Raw genomic sequence first — 26,661 nt, forward strand, 5'->3', positions numbered from 1 at the left:
CTAGGTGGCCTCTTACCCGAAGGCAAGAAGACAACAAATGAATCTTCTATTCAGCAGCGCAGAAACAGAAACAGACGAGCTATCCCCATCACTCCCACTGCTGCGGAACCTTCTTATCAGGATCATGCACATGAGTAGTAGGAACATGACCTTGCTGCTGCTGCTGCAGATAAATCTGATGCTGCTCATAAGCCTGCTGCTGATATTGCACATCAGACTGCTCGAAAACACCCTGCGAAAACCCACCCTTCGACTGCTGACCCTGATACGCAAGCTCCTGCCCACGACCATCATTATCAACAAATCCAAAGCCAGACCCAGGCCCATATCCGTACCCAGCGTTCGCCCAGCCCTGCTGCTGGTCCCCATATTGGGCGGCGAGGGCCGGGTCGTTCCACTGATTATACATACTGGGTGACTGGCGGGTGCGGCGGGCCTTCTTGCGGCGATGCCGGATGAAGAAGAAGCAACATGTTGCTAGGGCGATTAGGATGATTAGGAATCCTACGATCGGGACGGCGATTACCACGCCTAGGTTCACGTTTGAGCCGCCTGAGGTTGGGGTTGTCAGGGACAAACTTGAGGGGAGGAGGGACTGGGTGAAGATTCGGGATGGGGCTATGTCGAAGGTTTTGCCGGTGGCTGTTTTGAAATGGCAGTTGTAGCGGATGGATTCGAGGACTGGTTTGGATGATTAGTTGGTTTTTCGGTTCTTTGGGGTTTGATTGCTGACTTGGAGATACATACAGTTTGCCATGTAGACTTGGGTTGTGGTCAGATTGTAGCAGAACTCGCATGTGTTGACGACGTTGTCGGCGAAAGAAACATCGTCGCACCAGGAGTGCAGATTCGACGTGCTGGGATCGTCAATGTCGGTTCTTACAGCAGGCCGAACACCGTCGCATGCGACTGGGCATGGTGAGGAGGTGTTGGAGATTGAGTCTGGGTATCCGAAGACACAAGTTGAAAAGGCATATCGCAGATTATCTGGTTCAATCTGTTAGTTCTGACGCTAGATCGGACATTTGCGCTTCTCGGAGGTGGCACGACATACACAGTCCCCAGTCAACATCCGATTCTCCAGTGGCAGAAATGTGGAAGTCACTTTCCAACTGGCATGATATACATTTCTCGAAATCCTTCCCGGTGGAGGTTGTGTTATACGACTGATCCAGGCATGAAATCTCAGAGGATGTGGTGTTGGTTATTGTGCCACAGACATCCGTACAGGGTGAACCGGCTGTAGTTCTGAGTCCCAAAACCACTGGAGCCGCAGCCAGAAGGATAGCCAGCATACTGGAAGACCGGGGACTACCTTCCCAGAGCCCAAGCATACTGGATCGAAACGAACAGAGCGACAGCTTCTGTTCTTACAGCGATCGCCAAAGAGAGAGGTGGGCGGGGGAGAGTAAAGGCAGAGCGCCGTAGGTGAGCGATCACGTTCGCATGAGAAACGGTAACAGTAACTTGGGACTCGAGACTGCTCAGGGCGGGAAAGCTTCTTTTTTTCACTGAGCGCCAGCTCTTGCGGTCTCTGTATGGATGTGATGACCAAGTGGAGCAATTGAATTGACGGGCAGGGAAGTTCCGCACTGCTGATGCACCTGCAGAGCTGCTAATGCTTGGGACAGGCAATGGCGAGGATGTGGTCGAATCATGCAGCTCCGTTTCCTCCCAGTGTTGGTCGGCGCTTAGAGACCACCGCACACAGGCTGGTTGGTGATTGCACCTTGGCGAAGAGCAGTTGGGGATGGGCCACATCCTACTTGTAGTCGATACGTCGGGGGCGTGACGAGTGTGACGGTGCTTGACGCTTGATTGGTGACTGTGACTGTGATACACTCTGCATATGCACGGGCGCAGATTCCCCTCTTTTCGCTGAACTTATTCGAAATGGCTATCGGCGAAAAAAAAGTAAAGGGAGAAAACAAAGAGCAAAGAGAGAAGGTACGCGGGGAAAAAAAGAAAAGAAAGTAAATGCCGCTTCTTAAGTGCCAAACATCCCATACTAATGAGGCAGGGATTTGAGTAGACGTGGACAGTCTAGAGATCATATTTATTCCCCATTCTGTACACAACTAGAGTAATAATATGAATAAATTCATGCAAACCGCCGAAATGCAAAATTACTCTTAAATAAACTTGAGCCAACTCCGATTTGGCGTGTTGCCAAACACCGATTACTAAAAGTATTCAAACCTACCACCAACGAACGATATCTACATCCCATAGCTTGTTCATAACATTTCAACCATATAATTCATCGTAAGAGGGGACCATCTCCTGCCGAAGCGTGGTCTCAGGTTCCTGCTGCTTCGCCCGGGGAGGATGTCTCTTCTCCGGGAAGGGAGTATAGTTCGCAGGACCATAGTTCGCAGAGTTGTATGCAAATCGAGGAGTAGAGGGTGGCATAGAGGGAGCAGAGACAGAGGAAGCAGCAGTATAACTGGTTCGTCGGGAGCTAGGCGCGCCAGACGCAGAGGTCATCGGGTCCGTCGCACAGCTCTGGAAGCTGCAACGGCGCATGCGCGAAGTTACAGAGAGGGGTGGAGATTTCGCTGCGATATCGTAATCAACGGTTTCGCGTGGCGTGTGCGACATATCACTCTCGTAGTCTCGAGGATCCCGAGGGCTCAATCGCGCTCGTGGAACGCCTAACGTATCTCGTTGTTCGTCCTCTTCGTCGCAGGAATCATCGACGATACTTTCGTCGCTGCAAAAACTGGAAGTGCGACGACTTGATACGCGTCCACTTGGTCCATTTCGGAGATCGCCAATTCCTAGTCCTTGATTTGGCGATGCGCGGTTCTCTCTTTCTCCTCCGCGACGCCGGATGTTTTCGTCAAAATGCCCTGTGGGAAAGGGCGGCTGAGATCCCACCTGGGTCTCTCGAGGGCCTGCGCTTCGGGATCGCCGATTCATAGAGCTGGGACTCTGTTGCCGTATTGAGCCCGCTGGAGTATATCGCTGCCCATCATCGCGATGACGGCTTGGTGAGGCCCTTGGTGCATCGGCGACAAATCCCGCCGGTTGATTCCACTGGTTCCAGGATCCTTGAGTGGGATAGCTGATAGAAACATCGCCCCAACGAGAGTGTAGTTCAGTCGAGAGTCTGCGCTTCCTCTTGAACTTCTTCATGAAGGTCGCCATGGCCTTGAAAAGACTCCTCATAGGGAACACTTGAGGGTGACGCAGTAGGGGGACAAAGGTGTCAAAGGGAGGACAAATCACTCCCCAATGTGTTGTTCATCTCAGAGCAGACCGAACTCCCCACCGAGAGCATGGGGATCTCAAAAGGTGACAGGCCAGACGCAGAGCGGAGCCCAAAAAGAAACAAAGAGGAAAAAGTAAGGGCCCGCAAACGGCTTTGAGGTTATATCAAGACAAGACCGTCCATAGATTAGTCAACGCATGTCTGGAAAGAAAAGAGACGATCTCGGAAATTGCTTAACGTATTGGGAGCCTAGCGATTGGCGATTCCAGCCCAGGACTCCGGGTAAACCCCTCTGATAGGCCCCGAGGCAGAATCTGGGATACTAGACGATGCCATAGGCGAAAAAGGAAAAATAAAGAAAACCCCTAGGCAGAAGGACCCAAGCGGGTCGCCGTGAATGAGAGGCTCCGATAGCTGCAGTGTGCGCAAAGGATGCACGCGAGAGGGGTAGGAGTGGATTGAGACCCTTGTCTGTTTCTCCCCCGAGTGTCAAGGAGAGGTTGCGGCGCAGTCAACTTGCGTTGACAGTTTTCAAGGTAGCGATAGGTTGCACTGTAGTGTGCGTGTATTGATGCATAGTCGTTGGCCATCGTCTTGGCGTGGCGCTTGTCGAGGGATCTGCATCCGCACCAATATCCAACATGACCGAGATGTAATCTGGGGGCTGTGACTAGACATGTTATCCTCTGTTCAGGGATGCAGCAGGGTTGAGATAGTGGCAGGGACAGTCATCTGGCTGGGAGAGAGAGAAGAGAGACAAGATGCAGGGATTAAAAGAGGGGGTGGGGATGCCATGGCTACTAGTACTATACAGTAGTAGTCACCGTAGTGTATTCACTGTGTTTCACCGTGCATATCCCTGCCAAGTGGGCTGTTCACTGGGCATTGCGCACAAAGGACTAATCTATAAGTTAAGACATTGGCCATATGATCGTCCCGCCACGCTCATGAGAGGCGTTTGACCACCCCATTCACAGGCTACGATAGGCGCCAACAGCACCAAAAGGGAAATTGCGGGATGATCAGACAGATTAAACGGAGACACCCCGAGAAGAGATCGGCAATGGCATCGATTGTGTATAGGCGATCGGGGTGAGGTACTGTCCGAATCCTCCGATTTATAGACATGTATAGTACTTGAGACCTAGGGATTGTACAGTAACATACTGCATTTTGCATATTTGATTGAAGAAACCCTGAAGACCCAAGTTGAAGATAAGCTTCATTCCCCCATATCTTAGCCCTAACGCAACAATAATCCGAAGCAGAAATTCGTGATAGTCGTAAAAACAAGCCCTCAAGCCACCGTCACATTTTCAACGGAAATTGGTGATCAGCCGCGACAGGACAGGCTTAGGTCGTCTTGGTCCTGCAGGTTGGAGTAGCATTGGCTCAGACACACTCCGTTCGCGGCCCTCTTGTCTTGGCCGCCGTTCGGGAGGTGGTGGCATAGCCGTTTGGCGCCTCGGTCTAGGCACAGCTGCAGGCACAGGTCCTGGACCCGGAGGGACCTGTCCCACCATTGACAGCGGTCGGGACAGGGACAGGGACTGTCTGGCGTCATTGTAATGCACGGCGCTCAAGCGGGAAGACGGACCCTGGGGGGTGGAGATGGGCTGGTTGGAATAGGTATAGGGATGTGGATGTGGATTGAACTCGGTTGGTATGGATCGAGTTGGTTGGTATCTGGAGGGGTCGTATGTCGGTAGAGTTGGATAAGGTGGGGGCTGTTCATATGATGCCCGCGGAAATTGATGGTCTTGTCGACTGAAGTCCGGCGCAAAGGAGGAGAGCGGCCGGGGATGTGCAGAGTGGGGACCTCGAGGCGCTCTCAGGTCGTCCACTTTGTATGCTGGGGGTGGTTGCAGGGGAGAGAACGCCTCGACCTCTTGTGCAAGCGCATTCCGTCGCCTGGCCCGCTCCTTGCGGGAGAACAAGTATAGGAGACTGCCAGTCACTGTTGGGGTTAGTTTGGCGCGGTGACTTGCGGCTCTAGCTGCAGACTTACTTGCCAGGAAGATGAGAGTTCCGCCTATTACGCCGAGCACAATGAGCGGGGTCCGAGATGAATTGTTGCCTGATTCAAGAGCGGATTTAATGGACATATCCCGGTATTGTATGTCTCAACAGGGGTATGTTCGTTGGGTTAGAAACATCTGGTACATAGACCAAACAATTAAGACACAAGTACCAGACTTGAAAGGCCCCAAGGACAGAGCTTCAATCCTGGAAGCCGGACAGACAAAGACTACGAAGAGCGAATACGGATATATAGACCCTGAGCTATCAAGCTCAAGGCTTAATCTGACACACGGTCCCTGTTTCAAGGATATTTTGAGACACCGCGACTCGCCATATTAGCTATAGATAGATACTTAATTAGCCATGATTAGCCTCCGACCTAATGCGGGGCTAGCATGGTCGGAAAGTGCCCAAATGTCCAAAATAGAACTGCAAATGCAGGTAAATTATAGCGGTGACCAACAGTGCGGGCGTGCATTAACTGGGCGCCTCCAAAGATTAGCGAATCACCTCGACCCTGATACCAACACCACTTTAAACAAGTATAAATGGCTATCACCGCCTGTTTGCTAATATTTCCTATTTTTCTCTAGCGTTTGTGATGTCAATCAGCCTTGTAAGCCTCGTTGTTCGAACGTGTTATCTCTTACCAGTTCAGGAAGGAAATACATTAGGGCTTCACCGTGTATACATAGGCCAAGACAATACAATTGACAGTTAAACCCCATCCGAAAACTAAGACATTTTAGAAGATATCGCAATATAACACATTTCTATTTCAATCTTCAACACCGAACACATCCAACTCACCCCAAAACCCCAGCTGAGCCTCCTACTCCGCATACGCACGATACACAGCCATGCCCTTGTCAGTGGCAAATTCCAACGCAACACCTTGCCCAACAAAGAAAACCCAACCCTCCTTCAGCTCGACACTCTTGTCACCAGGAATATTCATGTGACCACAGCCCTTAGTAACAATCATCAAACTCGGCCCCAAAATGGACTTATGCGTCTCCTTCTCGCCAGCCCCAAGTGTAGTATACAGAACATTGAACTCGCTGATAGGCGGCGCGTAAACGTCTGTCTTGCCATTCATGCCCTTGTCACTCTTTTTCCGCGGCAGCAATGCTTCTTGCGCGCTGTGAGGCACGAAAGTGAGCGCTTGCCCGAATAGCTCGACACTGTCGCGTTCTGCGGCTGGACAGAAACCCGTGTTGATGACGTTGTCTGAGCGCGCCATGCATTCTACTATGTCGCCTTCTAGGTAGGCGTGGATGCTATCTGCTGGGACGAAGACTGCGTCTCCTGGCCCTAGGGTTAAATAGTTCATCAGGAGGGCGGCGACGAGGTTGCCGTTGTCGCCTTCGCCGTATTGTTTGACCAGTCGAGCGAGCAGACTTGGAATGTAGGAGTGCGATCCTAATTGGGATTCTGGGATTGCTTGTAGGTCTTTGGTTGTCTCTGCGATTGTCTGCGGTGGTGCGCTCAGCAAGGCCTTGCATGTTTGTCGTAGGGTCCCGTCGTTGAATTGTCCTGGCTTTGGCACGAACTTTCCCAGGTGGTTTAGTTCGAATAGGGCTTGGATGTCTTTCAGTGGCTTCCAGCCGGCGAAGAGCTCGAATTTTGACAGCGCGATTGCGATCTCTGGCTTGTGCATTGTATCGCCAAATTTATTCGGATCTTCTTTGTGTAGTTTCGCGGCGAGACTGAGATCCGGGTGGATTTGTAGAGGTAGGGCTTTGCTAAATGAGAGGATCTGGTCTGTTAGCCTTGGTATGTGGGGTAGGTCGTTCATTATACCTTTGGTAGGAAAGGAATCTCTGGTCCCCATCGATCGTGAACGGATTTTCCGACAAGCTGCGGGTTCTTCTTTAGGTACTCTCCCAGATGTTCGCCTGTTGACAGGAGATAGGATGGATTGGAAGGGTATGTGCCCATCCACATCTATGTGAAGATCAGCAAACGAATTATTCCAGTCACTGAATAATTGGCGTAATGTCGTTACCTCTGAGTAATTTTTGGAGTCATCGATCTGTGCATTGTCCGGCGTCTTCGACCATAGCTGGGCAGCCATAGACTCCTTTCCTTTCTTTCCCCACAAATCATTCTATTCAAGATAATCTGTTAGTACTAATTGCCCGTTGAAATATATTGCTCTTTCGATGTTGCGACTACGTACCTTCACGCCGCAACGTAATTGAACTACTGCCTCAGCCATTGTGTTGCAAACAAGGTTTGGAAAGCTAAACTTTGAGGGAAATTGGAGACAAAAACTGATTCCAACACTTTTTGTTTAGATAAAAGCAGAATACAGCAAATATTTGAATCAAATGCATGTTGAGACCAAGTGGTAGACGTTCAAATGCCATCATAGTGACTGCTTGTGGCTAATTTGTCAAAGAACAAGCGGTGACCGCAACAAACGACAAAGTTGCAACTGGAGCAGTCAATATGGGGATATGATCCGCCAATTGGACCGGTATGTATGATAGTTGATTTGCCTCCTAAGTGTTGCTGATGCATTGCCCTGACTCAGTGTGACGTCATTAACCACATTATATTATGTCACATTATACTATACATCTATTTGGAAAGGTGTACCAGGCTGTTCAACTTGAGTATCGTTGTCCGATTTTTATTCTTTTGTCTTTCGAGGTGTGAACTTACTGGGTATGCTGAAGTCATCCCATCCCGTATACTCGGTCCTAATTCCCCATTGTGGACTTGCTGCTATGTTTACAGAGCGTCTGATCGTTCGATCCTCGTTCCATAACCCCAACTTTTATGCAAAATACCAAATAATAGAAAATGTTTCATTCTGAGGCACAACAAATAGGCCAGTAACAACCAAAAACGCCAATATATGCTAATGACTCCGCGCAATGATGCTCAAAATCATACAATGTAGCAAGAACTCCGCTAATACAAAAGAAACAAGAAAAATGGGACTTCACTCGTAGAGCTCATCGGGGTCAGGAACCATGGCCAAAGTCATGGGCTTAACGAAAGAAGCCCTCCTCCGATCAGCTGCCACAAAAGGCGACGTATTACGTCGAGGTGGCAGACCAACATTTCGCCGGGAACTAGAACTGTCCGAGCTGTCTCCAAGACTCGAGCGGAGACTCCGACGGTCATCCTCGACGTAAGCACCCCCGTGAGCCATCGGGATTTGAGACTGAAAGCGATCGCGATCGTAACCGACGTCTCTTTCATCAATGGATTCGGCTAGTGATTCTCGGCCAGAATAGGATGTCCGATATGAACTGACAGACTGGCTGCGTGGTGCGGCAGAGCGAGAGCTCGATCCTTCAAGATATCGCCCGTTGGTCGGGATATACTTGAATCTGTTGCTTGACTGGGAGGAATTTTCAACCACCTCGGACGTGTAGTCTTGTTGAATCGGTCTATAAGCAAACTCTGTTCTCTTTTGCTCCACGCGCTGGGCATCTCTCTCTGATGCTGTTTCGCCTCGCAGATGTTTCGGGCGCGAGGCTAGTCGTACAGATAGGCGACCCGGTCGCAATGCTCCCAATGACAGTGAGTTTCGGCGCGAGGCAGTTGATGCTACGCTTGAAACACTCCGGTTGTCGTCGTCTGGGTCATCATCCTTTAATGGCCGAGGGTTTCGGTCTTGGGGAGAGCAGTCGGGGACATATCCCGGTCCATATGCTTGCCTCTCCGTGACTGGTCGATGGGGGTTGTCATACTGGTTCCATGATCCATCTGTAGGGACAGAAATGGACACATCGCCCCATCGAGCATGGAGAGGCTTCGAAGAGTCCGACTTCCGGAATAGGGAAAGAGGGCCGTTGACGATTCCCGCCATGATGGTTGTATAGAAGTGTAAGTTTGAGTCGTAAGTTCGTGAGAGTTCCCTCCAGCTCCGACAAAAGAGGACATTCGTGCTTGTGAGAAGAGGAACAAAAGTTGAGGGAGATAGAGACTGCAGTCGGTATGGAAAGCCCACGTTCTAATAAGAACCGCACACCGGATGACACCGGCTTGGGAGCTGGCCCTTGGGGCGCCAGACAAGAGGTGGCCACTCGCACGGCTGGGGATCTCTCGTTTCTGCAATGATCCAGAAACCAACAGTGACAACGGCCTCGGATTGGACGGTGGCCGGGATCACGACGAACAAGGATCTCGAGGGGTAATGGAGGGGTCGCTAGGCAATGAATATATCTTTGTACAATCAACAAAACAAAAGCAAAACAAAATCAAAGCAATCGAACAGTCCTCCAGGGACGTATAGTAGAGACGAAGCTCGAGAGAAAACTGCCAACTCCTCCGGAAGGCGTACGGATATAAAGCTTATTCTTTCCAGCCGCCCGGTCCATTTTAGTTCTCCCGAGATGCATGTCTTTCAGTGTAGATTGCATTGTAAACGCCAATATCCAATAGGGTGCGTAGGTTACCGCCCGGAGGTGATGCAGGCGGATCTGCAGGTCTGCGCCTGACAGGGATTATTGTTCCTTAATTAGCTTACGACCCCTCCCTTTTCGGCTCTTAAAATAGAAGTCAATTAACTGCAATTCACAGCTTGCAGTATGCATGTTGCGAGGCACTGTTTTCATTCCAAAGCCTGGATATTCTGTTTATCTGTGAATAAAGTACGATCGGCTTTACCCATATTAGGACCTCTCCATCTGAATTTTTGTCTGACGGTTGCTGTATAGCCTGTCCACAAGGAGGTGTTATAATTTTAACGGCTGGCCTAAAAGTGTTGCAGCCGGCTTAGGCGAAACTCGTAGAGTAAGGAATCAATCTAGAATCATATCCAGCGTTCGCAACCTCGTCTCTTGCAAAACGGTATGATGACATAAATGTATGTGGAAGGAGCCCTGGAGGATGTAACCCTAGCAGCATATGTAGCTAATTAGCATATTTTTAGAAATTAGCACTTGTTCCTCTATGACGTCTGACTTCATTACTTCCAATGTACATAAGACAGATCACACATACTATCACCCAGTTATCCTATGAAACTAGGGAAAGGGCTATCCCGACACCAGGGAAGAAGTCTATGCCCCATCCCGGTGTAAATTTGGAAAAGCTAGTGTATTATTTACACCGATCAGTGGTTCTATTTGTTGACAAACAATGTGAGGTACTTTGCTCATTCCCGGAGTTTGATTTCAGTAGGTTTGAAACTTTGCCGATAAACGCTAGATGTTGAACTGCTAAACTCTGACACGGCAACTGGCCCGGTCGTTACTGGTCTATGTTAAGAACTGGAGGACTTTGGCAATAACTGTTCCAGTCGTGAGATGCTGCTTGTTCTTTGGTACAAAAACATAAAGGAAAAATTATCTAAGACGTGTGCTCATGGCAGTGGCAGTGGAAAAGGGAGGCTTGCTGAGTTCATTGTCATTTAGGGTTCCACGTTTTACACAGAGAAACTCTCCCAAACCCTAACGCCAAGGCGACGATTAAACTACCTAGGCTACATTAGGCTAGACTGCAGATCATCCACGTCTATCAGATTGAAAATGTAGTGTATCTGACACGACCAATGCACCTAGGCATTGAATTATAACGAGTGGCCACCTGGAAAACCCCATATTAAATACGATAATTGGACACAATTGCGCACACCGACCGGAACTACGCACCCTACGTTTCTTTTGATTTACAAATAAGAAGAAGGTACAGTCGACCAAGGAAAACCGCCTAGCTGTGTAAAGTACTAGAAAACCTTCAAACCCCAACCAACGCTCACGCCTCTAGATAAGATAAAAAAGATGCATGCACAAGAATAGACAAGCCCACAAAGGACTATTAATCCAGTATAGTCATCCTGGCCGATTGTGGATGTTTGGACTTTTAAGAGCTCGCCAGCAATTGGAATGGCGACGAGTGTGCCTACACTGACCAAGAAATAGGTTGTACCGTAACGCTTTCCGAAATCTTCTGTTTTGGAAATTTGGGCAACACAAACAGGGGAGAGACTGATTGCAGTGCCGCTCCAAAATCCAAAAAGCACGGCGAAAGCCAAAATGGCCGCCTGGTTTGACTTGGATGGAAGCCAGAGGGCGAAAGTAAACACCGAGCAAACAAATGTCGTGATGATCATCACATTGAATCGTCCAAATCGGTCAGCAAAATATCCAGGGACGATCCGCCCAACTATGGACGCGGCGTTCAGGATAGATGATAGGTTGTATGCAATAGGATCTTCCAAGCCGCGAGATTGAGCATAGGACGGCAAATAAGTCAATGGAATCAGGAGGGCGAAATCGATCAAAACAATGGCGGCCGTCAACAATGAGAAGCATGGTTCTTTCAAAGCTCTGATATCGACAGTTCCTTTTTTCACCGAATTTACGGGTAGTCTGGTCCTCAAAAGCGCGACGCTCAGAAAACAGAATGCTGCACTTATAAATCCAATAATTCGAATAGTCCATGGGAAGCCTAGACTTCCCGCGAGATTAGCGACCAAGACAGGAAATATGATTCCTCCAATGCCCCCAGCAGTCGCGGCTATGCCGGTGGCCAGTGCACGACGTCTGAGAAACCAATGGGCAATGCAGGCTATGCTAGGGGTGAACACCATTGATGAGGAGATGCCGCCAAGGACACTGAATCCTAGCATGAATTGGTAGTATTCTATATGAACGCTTATCATCAGTTTTGGCGAAGTCAGCTCGGTTAGTAGGGAAAAAAGCACCTTCTGCAACGCTGAATATCATCAGTGATGCGACGAGCCCAACGCATCCCGGGACCAGCAAAGGCCTAAGGCCATACGAATCAAAAAGAGGTCCTTTCAGATATCAGTCTGCCTGCACCTTTCTGTAAAGAAAATTAATGAGCTTCTTACCGACTTGCACGCTTCCAAAATAAAGAAAAAACATGTACAGGCTGAATATCCAGCCGATGGAAGCTTTCGAATAGCCTTTCAATTGATGATCTGCCAACCAAGCCTCGAACACGCCGATTGTATTCATAAGCCCAAATGAGGGCACCATTGCGCACCAAGAGCCAAGAATGACACTCCACGCACGCCACCCACCATCTGGAAAAACCAGGTCGCTGTCTTGTTCCATTTCATTGAGAGTGTCGCTTGAATATTCGCCCTCTGTGTTCGCGGGTGGCGTTAAACGCAAGCTTAAACCGCTGCAAACATTTAGCTTCATACTGGTCTCATACACAGAAATAAGAGAAAATTGCAAGATGCAGCTCTACCCGGAACAACTGCTTTTCTCCCTTTAATGAAAGATCTTCATATTAATTCAGAAATTAAGCCTTTTTGGGACGCCGAACACGCTAGACCTTTTTGGGACATCGGCAGGATTAGTAGCCTCTCGTCGCTCCACACAAAGGTCAATCGCGTCTCTGATTGGTTCATTCACAATGGGCCGAGCCCCTTGGACAGGAACTTTCCCGCTAATCCCTGATTAAGACTAGCGGGAATGCAGCACATATAGCTCAACTCAGTAGCTTGGTACATTCATGTGAGTGATCAAATTCTGTAGCATGAGCGTCAGACTGCTGTAGAGGTGGTATAGCTCGGCATTGCTTTCCACGTCAAGCAATCTGTTTGCACTTTTCAAACTTTCCTTCAAACTTTAAATCACTTGACCTGACAACTTTGTCGTCATTTCCGGGTTCGCCTTCAATTATTCCTCCTTCACCCCCGCCCACTATGGCCGAAATGGAATATCTTTACAAGATGGATGGTGAGGTGATCACTACACCCCGCACGAAGCTTTCGGAGTCTTATTTCATCCCCGAGCGCGACTGGATCATTCTTCGAAAGATGGATGAGCATCCAACCTTGATCACCCCAGAGGATTTTCAGGAAGGCATGGGCCCCGCCTTCACCGCTGGAAAATATTATTGCCGTCTTGCAGGTGCCGGCAACGAGAACAACTTTGCTTTTATGCGCATCTACAAACAGATTCCTCTGTATGGTACTCGCCTTGACAATGCAAGTGTCCGACGGGCCCAGGCCTCTGAGCCACGAGAGCATCCGGAGCTAGAGGCTATGATGCGCTTTACAAGGGACCGATCCACTGCTACCCCTAAAGTCCGTGGGTATCGAACTGGCATACAAGATGCAAACGACCTTGTCCCCGGCGGATATATCATCTATCTGGTATGGGAAGAGGTTAAAGGATTCTGCTCCCTTGATCGGCAGTATTTCTGGAGCCTTCCCTACAACAAGCGCCAGTTGATCCGTGAAAGGTTCAAGATAGCCTTTAGGTCTGCTACTACTCTATTATGGCTATACTGTGAGCTGACTGTAATTAGTGAAGTTATGAAATTTGGGTACGAGCCGATCCTTGCAACCTCGTCAAAGATCATACTCAACAAGGACACAGGTGATGTGTATGCTCTACGCTATCCTTTGCAACCTCATGCTAATGACTCGACTCGCAGCAAAATCTCCGGTTTTAGCCGGGCTGTTCGCATAGATCCAGATACGAAATGGACAGACCACTTCTTCGTTATTTTTTACCTAGTTCTGTCCCCCTTCATGTGCGACAAGCGCCTTCCCAACCTGGCGACGGATCTCCAACTTGACGAAAAGACCGGCTGGAGGTGGTGAAAGGGACAAAAAGGGGCGGTTACATACGTTGTAGGATACGAAATGGAACCTAGGTTGCTTTATGTCGAGCATTTGACCAACTAGCTTGAGAAAGTTACTAGACAACCCAATTCCACAAATACCTTATTATCATGGTTCCTAATGCTTCGTGGCCGAGGGATGTCGCTTCCAATTAAGCAGGGCAATATGTACTGGTAGTACATTTTAACTGATAACAATGCACAGCTGGTGCTTATATTGGCATAAATCTACAAAAAAAGTATAATGTCAACCTAAAAGCTATGGTATATCAGAAGCTAATCAGTCCAATTTACAAAACACTACGGATTCAGGTACTTACTATATAAGACCTACGCCGTAAAGGAAGCTATAAAAACCAAACACCAGGAGACTAAGAAATGCAAAACGCAAGAAAATCAAGAAATCACGAAAATGAAATACGCTAAAGAATAAAAGCGACGACAACAATGAGCAAGAGAACAACAACACCACGATATAAAAGAAAATCGGCAAAAGCAAGAACGACACACGAAAGGGAACGTATGTAAAGATAACTACCAGCGTGAAGAGAGGCAAGACCATATAAGAAGACCTCAGCGCTTCACAATCAGATGATGCTTTTGTTCGGGGTTGCTCACAGGTTGCCCCAAAGCAGCCAGCCGGGCCAGGTACCAAAAGCATTGCTTTACCGAAACATCGGTGGTTTTGTTGTTGTCAATAACGCATGAATATTCCAGTCTCCATGATCCATGGATCTGGATGTGACGCAAGAAGATTGTCTGGTCATATGTTGAGTGAAACCCATAAGGAACTTTCAGGTCAATCATGTACTCCACGACTTGGCCAATTGTCGCACGCAAATCGTCCAAATTGTGATATTTTTCGCCTAGTTCGTGGGCTTCAATCCAGGGGACTTTCAGTTCGCCCACAGCCTTCAGTGTAACTGGAGTACCGCGGGACACGATCGCCACATCTGGGGTGTTCCTGTATTGACGGCCAGCCGACTTAAAGTCAGCGAATCGAATGTCCACACCTCGTGCTTCAGAGACCGCACCAAGAACATGCCCAACGGCCTGCTGGAACCTTTCCTGGACACCCGTCTCATCGGCGACATAAACCTGCTCCAATTTGATATCGCGGCCCTTGAGGCTGTGGTCGATGATATTTCCCCCTGATGGGAGCATGCTAGCCAGGACACCTGCCTTAAAGCCGGTCCATGGCGCGATAGGTCCAGAATAGGTGATGCGCTGTATTGCGGAGGATGTAGTCTTGTTCGGTGCCTCTAAAAGACCAGGAAGACGACTTTGGAGCGCGTCACGCGAAAATATCGGCGGCATGGTGTTAGGTAGAGCTGAAAACGGCTGTTTGGTTAATATGCAAATGAAGCTTCACATGGAGGACGCTTGGGGAGGATTCACGTCTGGGAGATGATGATGATGGGAACCACGATATCGAGGACAACGATGCTGATGGTGGTGGGGGGAGGAGAGTAATGATGATGGGACGCGAGTGATGCTGATGCAGCGCAGGAAGGGCAGAAAATGGCAGCCCAGCGTGAAGTAGCCAAGAAAATACTGTGCTGGAAGGCAGAACATATTCCCAAGCTCCCAAAATCCTAAGTGGAAAAGTCAAGTGTACATTGGCTTCCTTTGAATATGTGCCTGTCGGTGTTAACCACGCTCGCGAATGTATACTGCTTTCTGTAGAACAAGGTTATTACATTTTGATATGCGTTTAACTTGTCAAATTTGTATCACGTAAAGGGGTCGCCCCTCTTGGTAAGAACTCATATTGTATGTCAGGAGCTCCTGCCTGTTATTGGAAGGATCAACGCTCCGTCTTTGCAATACATCACCTATTGTTCTACATGCTTCAGCTAGAATTTTACTTTCCCGCACGTATATCAAAGTGACATTGTTGCCGGGTCTACAAATTACCTGCTCAATATCTCACATCTTGATATGTAAATATGTATGTACCTGATACAGTGGATATACTACGTCCATTCAGCCCTTCTTAGATAGTTTGTGGTGCACATGTTTATTGAAAATCAGGCCAAAATCCTGTAGTTGATGATTTGGCTCGAGGTTTGGTTCATGAAATAGCGTGAAAGGAAAACGACTGTTTAAGGAAACGGAAATACACTTGTTTACTACAATACTATAGCACAGAGTTCCTTAATACACACTCTTCAACCACCAAAACCGTAACAATCGCAAAAGATAACCACCCACTGATCGCCGGCTCTGACGGAAAACCCCAATTCGGCGAGCAGGGGTCGTCAACTGCTACAGTATGAAAATACGACAGTATGTCCGCTGAGAAACCTTCTGCGACCAAGCCTTTGATCTCTATATCAACTGTGGCGATGAATCCCGCAATGGAACGGTGTGCGGAACTAGCGAGTCAGCAATTGAACTCATTGGTGGCTGTCCCCACAAAAGTACCTACGATTCAACTACGTCGATGATGATGATGATCTGTATTTGGCTAGGCAAGAGGATTCGCTTGTCATGCTGTATGTCGATTAGGGCAGTGTATTGTCCGAGTCAAGCGGCCCCCAGACAACAGAATTTGATTTGGCATAATAGGCAATTGTCGGAATCTTTTGGATTAACATAGAGGACCCAGCTGTCGCACTAGGATCAATTCCCTTGGTGGCCATGAAGATATCAGAGCACTGGGCCACTGAAAGACACGTGGCATCATTTGTTGCCCTGTTGACGAGGACGCCATCTTGTATATAGGGAGTTCCTGCTAGCTCTTGCAAAGACAAGCGTTCAAACATTGATAATATATCAATATTTGTTTCATGCCCTGCAGTTAAGCTTCTAATTCCCTTGCCCGGATACCAAAGAGGCCCATTTACAGGGTGAGAATCACCTAAGTCGCGCGACCACTGCACTAACTCCCTTAGCTAAACAATAACAGAATGTTATTAGATTGTAGCGTTCCCTCTAAAATGGAAAAGTAACTAGGGGAGTAGATTTAGAATCCTTTCGCTTAGGCCGGCCCCCTAACAAGCCTCCTTCGGGGACCACAATACTATATAATATCGCCGCTGCCATTCTTTCTCTAATAAGTTAGGAACTAGGCTACATATATTTGATGGGGGAGCCGAAATTGGGGGTGGGAACAGGCTTTTGATGAAACATAGAATGTTCGAGGGTTCATTTCCCAAAACCTAGCCTTGAAGCTCTCCCAGCATAGCTTCTATCTCGCCATCAAAATGTCTCAAGAAATCTTCCAACCCACGCGCGGTACTCCATCCCAGCCTATTACGAGCAAAATCAGCCCGAGCTCGCGAACTAAATGAAACATTAGCATGTCACCCCAAAGATATCAGAAAGTCACATACTTCGATGCCAGGGTGATCTCCACAAGGCTCTCATTGCCTTTGGTGATTTCCGCAGCTGCTTCCTTGAGACTGATTGATTTGACTTCGTTCGTCGCCAGAAGACCCCTCTTGTGCATGGCATCGGCAATACCCTGGCTAACCTGAAGCCATGTATGTTCGCCACTTTCAACAAAGAAGATAGCCTCCGCGCCAGAAGGAAGCCAGCTCTGCTTCTGAATGACAGCACGGAAGAGCAGCAGGTAGAACGCGGAGAGGTCGTCCATGTGGACATGGTTCCAGATCTGTCAATACAAACAGTCAGTAAATAAAATAACTCCACCCGTTCGTATTCTCACGTACACCTTTGCCGCTTTCAATCACAGCAGCATACCCACGCCTCCGGGCCAAGCGTGCAAGATTGGGGACCTGTTGACTGAGAGTCGCAAATGGACCGGATCCCTTTCCATCTACTAAGTATGAGCAGGTAAACCAATCTCTCGACATTGATTCAACGTACAAATGGTAGGAGGGACGACGATATACGTCTTCACACCAAGACTCAATCCTGTTTCGACAACGGCAACATCGGTGACTCGCTGTCCGTAACGTTCAGGGTAATATTTTTCCATGGCATAGATATTGTCCTCGTCGGACCAAACTTTCTCCTGCGCGGTGGCGGTATAAGGGTGGTCGCCCAGAATGGAGGTACCCGATGTCTAAACTGTATCAGTTTCCGCACTCAGTAGCTGCACAGCGCGAAGAAGGAAACTCACATGGATCAAGTACGAGCCTCTTCCTGTGGCCTTCTGTCTCAGAGCCAGACCCTCGATCAGCGCCTTGGCAGAGCTGTCATGGGAGGCAGATGCGGCATTGATCACAACTGGAGAAACGCTGTCAGTTCAAGAAGGATACATGTGAGACAGATTGATTTGGATACCATCATTTTTGGCAGCTGCATCCCTGCAGGCCTCTAAGTCATCCAGTCCCTCAAACTGCAGTGGCTTCACGCCCAATGCCTCGAGCTTCGCCGCCTGTTCTGGGCGACGGATGAGGGCCGAAATGCTCAGCTGGAAAGCTTCCGGAGATCGCAGTATCTCGGAGAGAACTGATCCGCCACTATTCGAAGGTCAGCCGGGTTACCCTTCCACTATTTTGCTATTGCTGGAAGTGTGAACGTACATGTACCCAGTTGCGCCCACAATGAGCACTTGTGTCTTACTGTCAGCCATTTTGGATTCTTGTTGAGAGATTTTGCCGGCGCGATTTGAAGAAATTAAGAGGTTCTACCAGCGGACTTTAATAGTTTTTTGCCAGAGACTCATGAAATCATGACAACAAGTATGCTCATTACTAATTTGCCCGAAGGTAACATTCAGAAACAAAACTCTCCGGATTACCAATGTGAAGTTCGAGGAGCTCTTTCTCATTTCCATTATATTATGAATGCAAAATCATAGAAATGGATTCACAGGTTGGACCTTCCTCGTCTTTGATGCTTCGGTGGAGCCGGATTGCTAATCAGGTGGGTACTTTGCTGAGCCAGCAACTCAGTCTGTTGGACCATCGGACGGCCGAGAGGGAGGACTAGGAAAACCTTGAAGAGAATGAGGCGATCAAGGAAATGAAGACGACACTGCGCTTATCAGCGATATTGACGAGATTGATCTGATTGATGATACCGATGAAGGTCTCACCATCGAGGGTGTTACTGGAGCTGAAAGCACAGCCTCACAGTATCTTCCGGCCCAGGACCAACTGTAGCTGGCTGAGATGGCTGGAGAGGAGCATGGTGACGGTGGAGATTTGCTCCCACCTCCAGTTACACGCCTAAGTGAGAGATCTCACAAGAGATCATCAGGTAGAGTGACAGGGCCTTCACGCCGGCTTCAAGGCTACAAACTGTATTAACTAGTCTACTATATGGCTAAGATCTAATTCTATTTTCCTCTTTGGATTCATGTATTCTAAGCTGTAGTCCCTCACTCATATCGGGTTCCGATTGATTCATTCTTCAGGTTTTCTTGGCCGAAGACTGCATCTAGCCCACTAATACCGGGGTGATACATTGATCTAAATCAAAGATACAGCATAATTTTGTGCTGGCAGACCAATCTTTCCCTTTTGGGATTCGTGGGTAATTTGGGTACCCGTCTGGGTCTCGGGTCGGGTTTCCGTGGGCGGGTTTGGGTTCGGCGGGTTATGGATGAGCATCCCAACGGACATGGGCAGGGCAAAGGATGATAAACCACGGTCGGAGTCACTGGCGATAATAAGCTCGCCAAAGGACGCCTAGTTTAGAAATAGAAATAAACTGATGCTCTGTAGGCTATACAAGGGGTCACGGCAAAAGAACAGTTCTTTTGGTCTACTTTCTTGCCAACACATTCACAGCATATGCGCGAACACAAAATATGATAGATAGGGCTTGCGGGCTGCACAGTATGCCTTGAATTCGCGAACACAATATGATAGCGCACAAATTTACACGGTCATCTCTCACCTTGATAATTTGACCATCTCCATCATTATCTCCTGCTGAGTGCAATGGTAGTAGGTGAATACGCAACCGTTAACCGCTAACCGCGACCATTTGTCGCTTTGCTTTCTTCTTTTGGCTCTGCTTTCTTCTATTGCTCTGTAATACTGATATCCGACTCTCTCAAATTGAAATCACTACTCTTCCATCGCTTACATGGCTAGTATGACGTTCTTCTTGGTTATGAGCTGCCGGATACTTTTCCGTTTCATTACGTTGTATAAACCACATTCATTCAGATCAGCGATTCACGAGATCTCCCTTCAGGGCTGAACGATAATCTGCCCAGGGAGATACAGTGACGCCCCCGCATAGGCCCCAAGTATCACAGCCACGTTTTTTGGCCCCCTATGACGAAGCTAAGACTCGGGCAAAAGCAGGCTGCGTTGGTCAAATTCATATAAATTAATCATTCCATACAGTCAAAGAGACACTAATATCATTTCCCCTCATCTATCCTTGCACCGAGCAAAGATTAAACCCAACAAGACCCATCTTTCCACAAACTCAAATCACAATGTGTTTCGGCACTGGCTTCTTCGATGGCATCAAGCCGAGTCCGCCTCGTCAAGAAAAATACAAAGACCAAGAGAAGTATCAGCGAGACTATGCACGGTACGAACAAAAGTTAGAGAACTACATGAGCAAGGATAACAGACGGAGGAGAATGGCGAATTCTCAAGCTGGAGCTACTGGAGGTGTTACTTTTGCTTTGGGTGGCTGAGGAGAGGCCATATGATATGGAAGACTCCTATTTGAGTCGCTGCTTTGATGAGGCTCAGATTGATGAGTAGGCTCGTGGAGTACAATGTATGGTTATGCTGTTTTGAGCCTTATAATTATTGAATGACCAAACGGACATGTACTTGATCAGCAAAGCGATCTATACAAAGTTTTAGGAAGCTTAAGTTTGTTCTTGGATAAGGAACTGCCTTTGTTGCTCAAAGCCTTCATGTTTCTCGAATGTCACCGGTCCAGATCAACAAAACCCTTGTGAAAGCCATCATTTCTTTGGTCTATTTCATCCAAAGTTTCTATCACAAAACAACCCCTAGTGAATTCCCCTAATGCCATATTAAGGCCATTATATAGATCGGTCGGCGATAGGTTTTCGAGAGACCGCCGAGGACAATTTTGGGGAAGTCCAATTGGAGGACAGGAGAAGAAACAAAGATAGTTATTCAAAACTTCTTGAGTTACTTCAGGCAAAGCCCCAGTCTAGTCCCGAAACTTTCATGCCGTTGTAGGCTGAAGCCTTCGAAACTCCCTCAGAGTGGAAAGATCGAAATACGGCACATGATATACGGGAAACGGCAGTGTCACCGACGTTCCAGCCGGCGGATCAGCGGCTTCGCCATAGATTTCCACCAAGTAAAACATTCTCGGGTCCACAATGAGAACATCCATTTCTGCCAGCGCTGACGCTAGCCCCCACGTGTTTCCTATGGTTTGCAGGCACTGTATAGCCCACAGACGCTGTGGATGAGCCGGGGACTCCACTAGGCCGGCCACAAATAGGGGCCAAAGAAGCATGAGACCGCCTAGATAGCTCTCTGGCGGAAAGATAGTCGTCTCTAGGAGTACCTCTGAGTTGCACGCACCCAGATGAAATGGGATACTGCTGCAGATATCGAGACCTAGGCGACGAATTGTCGCCCGTTGAGTCTTGCAGTATGAACTAATGTCTTCGAATAATGGGACAGGCGAGCTCTTGGATATTTTGTTCACTTGGGATATTATAAGCTCGATGACAAGAATGTGTGTGCAGCGGTAGTGATTCCAGACACTGGGCGACCAGATATCCGGGTAGATGTGGTATTCGTTGTTGTATGGTCGGATTCCGTGACAGCGGTGTCCAAAAGATGTGTCCAGTGGCACAAGTGTATGGGTACTGTATGTGAAATCCGGCGGCAGTGCGGCTAACCAAGCGAGGAGCTCGGCTTCGATGGCACATGCCACACTCAGGATCTCTTGGGGGTTGGTCAATTCTCGAGAGCGGATATTTGTCCGTAAATTCGCGAGATTGCCGATGATCAAGTTCAGTTTATTTCCAACGTCACTCTGTATCTCGGGGAAGATATCAAGGATTGTACATTCCATGACAGAGCTGGGAACAAGGAAGTCGCGCTGGAGGCAACTTGTAATCTATGAACTGATCAGTCCTTTCCTAGTTCTCGGAATTCTGTCACTCATGATCTGATATCGTAAATGAAGAAGAAGTCAGGTGCCTACTATGCTTTGCCATTGTGTAGCCCCCCCGTACTGAAGGAGTGCTGCAGCCCAGAAATATGGCTTGTCCAACCCTCGAGTTCCTGCGGAGCCCTTGATACGACAATCTACTAATATTGGTATGTGGCTTCTTTCCTTGGGAGGGGCTGTCAGATGGTATCAACACTTTATCCCTGAATTTGAGATGTGATCAGCATTGGCTCAGAACAAAGAATAAAGCCGATGGGGCTGAAAGTTGCTTGGTTGTTTTGGCCCCCAACATTGGGCTGAATCCAAGTATCCCGTCTAACCCGTATAGGCGAAAGATGAGCGCGTATGCATAACCTGGGTAAGCGAGTTTCGGGACGCGTGGGTTGGTATCTTGAGTATTTGCGATCAGATTCTCACAGTTAATTCACAGTTGGTGTATGAAGAAATTGCTTCCTGTTCATTGCCTAAATATGCACCTAGTAGCTTAGCTGAACATCAAAAAGGGAAGCAAGATTTCAGACCAAGTAGATTAGGTAAACAAAGCATATTTCATAGTGCGTTATCAGTGCATCTTGTAGTTGCGTCCCTTTTCCGCGCTTTTGCCTGGATGGGTGGTAGGTGTTTCTCCCGAATTCATTGATCGATTCTAGCTCGATAAACAGCTGCGTATCGTTTCTTGAACTCCTCGCCGATTGTATCTTAGTTTTTACTGCTAAAAGTCTCGCCGGCACAGGATAATTTCGATGATCACATACAATAGCCTGTATGTGGATTTGTGTTGGTATTAGAGGATCGTGGCAAATGGCGCTTCTAATCCTGTAGACATCCACGAGGCCATGGGATTGGTGCCATCGCTCTGGCCCCAAAGCAAGACTAGAGTTCGTTGTTTCGGTGAAACCCCACTTCTGCCAGTAAAGGGAAGGAAATGTACAAAGTCACCTCGAACAACGGCACGTCGGACGCAATGGCTAAATGAGCCTATTATCTACATGGAGAACATGTAACCGAACAGCAGTGGGGATAGTGCACGGTATTTCGTAGAGTCTAGAATATTGTACTATACTGATCACAAAGTCACTCATATAGGAGCTAAACCCAAAATGGACAGTATTGCGAAAGCCAATCAGCTCCCAGCTTAGCAGCCTCTATTTTTACCAGCCCGTGCCCTGGGGCTATCGTAGGGGGAAGATCAGCAGCATCTATAGCTTCTTTAGTAATGCACCAAATCGTGTTGAGAAGTGACAGGCCCCGGGGCTTGAACATGCTCCATCGTTCCAATGCTGCACCGAGTTAAGCTTCTTGAACAGAACAGAACCGACGAAGCACGAAAAAGCTACTTCGAAAAATAGAAATGAGCGACTCTGGCATTATCTACTTGATTTCATTTTAATGTGATATGGATCGTTTGAACCCCTGCATGTTTAACCTAATCTAATTAATTCTACCTCTATTTAGAACATCAAGCTCGGTAATGATTAAGCTCTTTTTAAAATTGAATCTGGGGACGCCTGGGGTGGCGAAGTCTTGGGGGCCAATTCGATAGCATGAAAGAGCCGCTATTCTTGAGGCTGATTGGCGGTCGCAATATGCGCTGGAATTGTATTAGTGCCCGCCCCAATACTAAGCCCAAAAATGACGATCCTGACAAGGCTTAGATGATGTCAATCCAGGTACCCGCAGGCGGGACAGTATGCGTTTTGTCGTGACTGAGTATTAGTTTCTCAAGGTCAGAAATGGTATAAAACCACCAAGCTCCCCTTCTCATTTTGATTTCGTTCTTATCCTTGAATATCATCTCCTTGGCTTGGAACTTCCTGGGCTATCACAATCGCTATGAAGCTTCTTTCGATAGCTCTTCTGCCGGCTTTGGCAGCCGCAGCATCCTCCTCCCCTTCTGTCACAATCGATGCTGGTACAGTTCAGGGTGGGAAATGTGAAGGTGGTCAAAATGCCGTTTTCTACAAGGCAATTCCCTTTGCTGAGCCTCCAGTCGACGAACTACGCTTCGAGCCCCCCAAACCCTACAAAAAGCAATACCCTCAAGGCAAGCTGAATGCAACAACTTCGGCCCCGACCTGCATTCAATTCTCAGATGATTTCACCGAGAAGAAATTGAATACAGCTGCACTGTCATCTGAAGACTGGTAAGTCGAGTCATCGGGTCTCCGACCCCTCATCATGCGTTCATTGGAAAAGTATATTAAAAGACAAATTCGTAGCCTTTATTTGGACGTTTGGGCGCCGTCTACAGCCACTAAGGACTCCAAACTTCCCGTCAAAGTATGGGTATACGGTGGATCTGAAACAGAAGGTTCAATCTCAGACCCCCTCTACGACGGCTGCAACACAGCAGAGGCAGGATCTATTCTTGTTTCTGTCAACTACCGTGTTGGCCCCCTCGGTTTTATGGCACTTGAGACCGCTGCATTATATGGCAACCAGGGAATCAAAGACCTGATCATGGGGTTGGAATGGGTTCAACAGAACATCGCCGCCTTCGGTGGAGACCCGGTATGGCAACTTACATCAAATCTCAAATGGAAAGCGAAGAAGTACAGCTGACATGCGTACCCAACTCTAGAAAAAGGTTCTTTTCTTTGGCCAGTCAGCCGGTGCTGAGAACGTATACGCAATCGGCTCTCTTCCTCAAGCGCCTTCTTTGATGAACAGTCTCATCTCAGAATCGGGCGGAGGTAGAAGCCTTAGCGTTAATTCAACCCAGCAGAAGGTTGCAGCATCATATGCTAAGATGCTCAATTGCAGCACTACTGACGTGAGTGCACACCTCTTCATTTGTTATACACGTTCTCGAATGCTGATCTTCCCATAGAAAACTTGTCTCCAGTCCAAGACACGTGCTGACATAGTGACCGCATACCACAACGATAAATACCTGACCCAGGGAATTGGATACTATGGAGCAGGAGGTTCTCTCAGCATCCTTAGCCAGGGCACTCACAATTTCTACCCCTTTGTGGACGGCAGTCTCATTGCCGAGGATCCCTACACCCGTGGAGTGCAAGTCCCAGCCGTCTTTGGATCCAGTATGTTCATCATCATACACGTGTGAACTCTTGCTAATCAAGTAACCGAAAGATTATAATGAAGCTATCGTATATTCGTTGCTGTGGATTGAGACAGAGCAGAAAATTCCAACCGCATCGATATACAAAAACTTCCTTCGCAGTAATTTCGGCAACGCTGCCTCGCTTGTTGAAAAGTACTATGCGCCCTCCTTGTTCAAATCAGCAGCCGAACTTATTGCTCAAAGTTCCCCTGTTTTTGCTGAGATGAGCACGACCTCAATCGAGATATTTTTGGCTATAACCCAAGTCATAACCGATTCCACCTACAAGTGCCCAGCGTGGTATGGTGCGACACAGGCGACTCGCAAAGGGATCGCCGCGTGGACATACCAATTCAACCATGGCTCGACTTGCCCTTGGCTGTTTACGATGAATGATACTACTGTCAGCTATCTCAATGCCTCTCACACAGCTGAAATACCCTTTGTCTTTGGCAATTTGGATAATTCGTATCTCCCGGATGGGGATTGCAATTCGACATCAGCTGAATGGAAGCTCGGCGGCCAGATGATGGACTTGTGGACTGCAATGGCAGCAAACGGTAAACCATCAACCAAGGAGATTGAGTGGCCTCAGTTCAAGAACCAAGGAAAAAATCTGACTATTCCCGGGTTGATCTTTGACAACTCCGCTTTTGTTGGAACCGTCGATTATTCCGCGTGTGAAATTTGGGTTGAAGTCGATGCGATTGTGGCAGCAAGCAATGCTACAGCCTCAGCCACAAAGTCTGCGGCCGCTGGCAAATCGACATCTTCACCATCCGCTACTCCATTCAATGGCGCAGCCACTCTGCTCCCTAGAGTTGAGGGCTATCTTGTTTTGGCCATGGTCATCATTGGTTTCGTTGCAATTTGATGGAATCTGGTCTTTGTGACCCTCAGAGCATGTTTCTTCTAGCAGTATGATTCTTTTTCTCATTGCTCTCTGTTTCTGTCGGCCCCAGTGCAGATCTTAGATACCAAGAGCGTTGTTTAAAGCATAGATGTTCGTGCGTGGTTTTCTTTTTTTCATTCCTCTTATAACACTTGTATAGACGCATCCTGGAGCCGTGTTTCATACGATGTGGATCAAGTGCATCTCTGTTTTTTATCTTGAGGTCGCTAATCAGGCCCATGTAATTATTCGATGAACAATAACAATGGCCTTAATTAGTAACCAGACTAAAGATCCGCGAATGATGCTAGCAACAAGTTATTTCTTTTATCTTGGCAGTTCATTTTGCATCTTGGTACCGGAATCCTATAAAGCTCGAGTTTGTGAATGACTTATCGAAAGTCAGAGCAATATCGAAGTTCCGGTGGACTGGGTGAGCAAGTTCGAGGCTCTTTCACTTTATTTGAACCGTGGCTTCCGTAATGCGTACGATTTCGACCAGCAGCCCTGGATTAACCAGTAGGCTTGGTCTATATTTACCACATTCTTCAATATTGCCCAAATTTCACTACTTTGAACCAAACAACGACGGGACAACAGTATCATTTCCTCTGCCAAAACTAAGAAAAGCAAAACCACCAAAAATGCAAAAACATACAACAGTAAGGATTCGCTAGTGGTCACCCACCTAACTACTAACTTACCTGCATGTGGCTTATGTGCGGTCACTAGTCCGGTGAGTGTCGCCCGGGTGAGAAATGGGTGAGGGCCGCCTTTGGGTCGCGCGGCCGGGGGTGACAAGGATGAGTCCGCTGTAGACAGGGTGAGAATCACCTAAGTCGC

The 26,661-nt window shown here is 48.0% G+C and overlaps 12 protein-coding genes across 12 annotated transcripts; 3 read left to right on the forward strand and 9 right to left on the reverse strand.

Annotated features, from left to right (window-relative positions):
- Positions 1 to 88: 88 nt before the first annotated feature.
- N7446_003049 (uncharacterized protein) lies at positions 89 to 1,334 on the reverse strand (the record flags this gene model as incomplete). Its single annotated transcript, XM_058511798.1, has 3 exons — positions 89 to 681; positions 748 to 987; positions 1,055 to 1,334. The coding sequence occupies 3 exons, from the start codon at positions 1,332 to 1,334 to the stop codon at positions 89 to 91; spliced, it is 1,113 nt and encodes a 370-aa protein (XP_058377334.1).
- A 913-nt stretch (positions 1,335 to 2,247) lies between these two features.
- N7446_003050 (uncharacterized protein) lies at positions 2,248 to 3,171 on the reverse strand (the record flags this gene model as incomplete). Its single annotated transcript, XM_058511799.1, has 1 exon — positions 2,248 to 3,171. The coding sequence occupies one exon, from the start codon at positions 3,169 to 3,171 to the stop codon at positions 2,248 to 2,250; it is 924 nt and encodes a 307-aa protein (XP_058377335.1).
- Positions 3,172 to 4,530: 1,359 nt separating this feature from the next.
- On the reverse strand, positions 4,531 to 5,319 carry N7446_003051 (uncharacterized protein; the record flags this gene model as incomplete). The annotated part of the gene is made up of 2 exons (XM_058511800.1): positions 4,531 to 5,171; positions 5,223 to 5,319. 2 exons carry the CDS (start codon positions 5,317 to 5,319, stop codon positions 4,531 to 4,533), a joined length of 738 nt encoding a protein of 245 aa, XP_058377336.1.
- A 749-nt stretch (positions 5,320 to 6,068) lies between these two features.
- On the reverse strand, positions 6,069 to 7,457 carry N7446_003052 (uncharacterized protein; the record flags this gene model as incomplete). The annotated part of the gene is made up of 4 exons (XM_058511801.1): positions 6,069 to 6,995; positions 7,040 to 7,183; positions 7,245 to 7,346; positions 7,419 to 7,457. The coding sequence occupies 4 exons, from the start codon at positions 7,455 to 7,457 to the stop codon at positions 6,069 to 6,071; spliced, it is 1,212 nt and encodes a 403-aa protein (XP_058377337.1).
- A 732-nt stretch (positions 7,458 to 8,189) lies between these two features.
- On the reverse strand, positions 8,190 to 9,065 carry N7446_003053 (uncharacterized protein; the record flags this gene model as incomplete). The annotated part of the gene is made up of 1 exon (XM_058511802.1): positions 8,190 to 9,065. The coding sequence occupies one exon, from the start codon at positions 9,063 to 9,065 to the stop codon at positions 8,190 to 8,192; it is 876 nt and encodes a 291-aa protein (XP_058377338.1).
- Positions 9,066 to 10,925: 1,860 nt separating this feature from the next.
- N7446_003054 (MCT family MFS transporter) lies at positions 10,926 to 12,372 on the reverse strand (the record flags this gene model as incomplete). The annotated part of the gene is given in 3 exon segments (XM_058511803.1): positions 10,926 to 11,845; positions 11,856 to 11,999; positions 12,057 to 12,372. The coding sequence occupies 3 exon segments, from the start codon at positions 12,370 to 12,372 to the stop codon at positions 10,926 to 10,928; spliced, it is 1,380 nt and encodes a 459-aa protein (XP_058377339.1).
- Positions 12,373 to 12,881: 509 nt separating this feature from the next.
- On the forward strand, positions 12,882 to 13,787 carry N7446_003055 (uncharacterized protein; the record flags this gene model as incomplete). The annotated part of the gene is made up of 3 exons (XM_058511804.1): positions 12,882 to 13,441; positions 13,490 to 13,567; positions 13,619 to 13,787. The coding sequence occupies 3 exons, from the start codon at positions 12,882 to 12,884 to the stop codon at positions 13,785 to 13,787; spliced, it is 807 nt and encodes a 268-aa protein (XP_058377340.1).
- Positions 13,788 to 14,380: 593 nt separating this feature from the next.
- On the reverse strand, positions 14,381 to 15,124 carry N7446_003056 (uncharacterized protein; the record flags this gene model as incomplete). The annotated part of the gene is made up of 1 exon (XM_058511805.1): positions 14,381 to 15,124. The coding sequence occupies one exon, from the start codon at positions 15,122 to 15,124 to the stop codon at positions 14,381 to 14,383; it is 744 nt and encodes a 247-aa protein (XP_058377341.1).
- A 1,847-nt stretch (positions 15,125 to 16,971) lies between these two features.
- On the reverse strand, positions 16,972 to 18,353 carry N7446_003057 (uncharacterized protein; the record flags this gene model as incomplete). Its single annotated transcript, XM_058511806.1, has 7 exons — positions 16,972 to 17,095; positions 17,146 to 17,426; positions 17,485 to 17,591; positions 17,642 to 17,840; positions 17,898 to 18,004; positions 18,062 to 18,240; positions 18,304 to 18,353. 7 exons carry the CDS (start codon positions 18,351 to 18,353, stop codon positions 16,972 to 16,974), a joined length of 1,047 nt encoding a protein of 348 aa, XP_058377342.1.
- Positions 18,354 to 20,177: 1,824 nt separating this feature from the next.
- On the forward strand, positions 20,178 to 20,454 carry N7446_003058 (uncharacterized protein; the record flags this gene model as incomplete). The annotated part of the gene is made up of 2 exons (XM_058511807.1): positions 20,178 to 20,275; positions 20,310 to 20,454. 2 exons carry the CDS (start codon positions 20,178 to 20,180, stop codon positions 20,452 to 20,454), a joined length of 243 nt encoding a protein of 80 aa, XP_058377343.1.
- A 439-nt stretch (positions 20,455 to 20,893) lies between these two features.
- On the reverse strand, positions 20,894 to 21,760 carry N7446_003059 (uncharacterized protein; the record flags this gene model as incomplete). The annotated part of the gene is made up of 1 exon (XM_058511808.1): positions 20,894 to 21,760. One exon carries the CDS (start codon positions 21,758 to 21,760, stop codon positions 20,894 to 20,896), a length of 867 nt encoding a protein of 288 aa, XP_058377344.1.
- A 1,932-nt stretch (positions 21,761 to 23,692) lies between these two features.
- On the forward strand, positions 23,693 to 25,800 carry N7446_003060 (uncharacterized protein; the record flags this gene model as incomplete). The annotated part of the gene is made up of 5 exons (XM_058511809.1): positions 23,693 to 24,003; positions 24,079 to 24,370; positions 24,441 to 24,632; positions 24,690 to 24,903; positions 24,956 to 25,800. The coding sequence occupies 5 exons, from the start codon at positions 23,693 to 23,695 to the stop codon at positions 25,798 to 25,800; spliced, it is 1,854 nt and encodes a 617-aa protein (XP_058377345.1).
- Positions 25,801 to 26,661: the final 861 nt, after the last annotated feature.

Source organism: Penicillium canescens (assembly GCF_028828765.1).
Source record: "Penicillium canescens strain IBT 15451 chromosome Unknown utg000002l_segment0_segment0, whole genome shotgun sequence".
NCBI classification, from domain to species: Eukaryota; Fungi; Ascomycota; class Eurotiomycetes; order Eurotiales; family Aspergillaceae; genus Penicillium; species Penicillium canescens.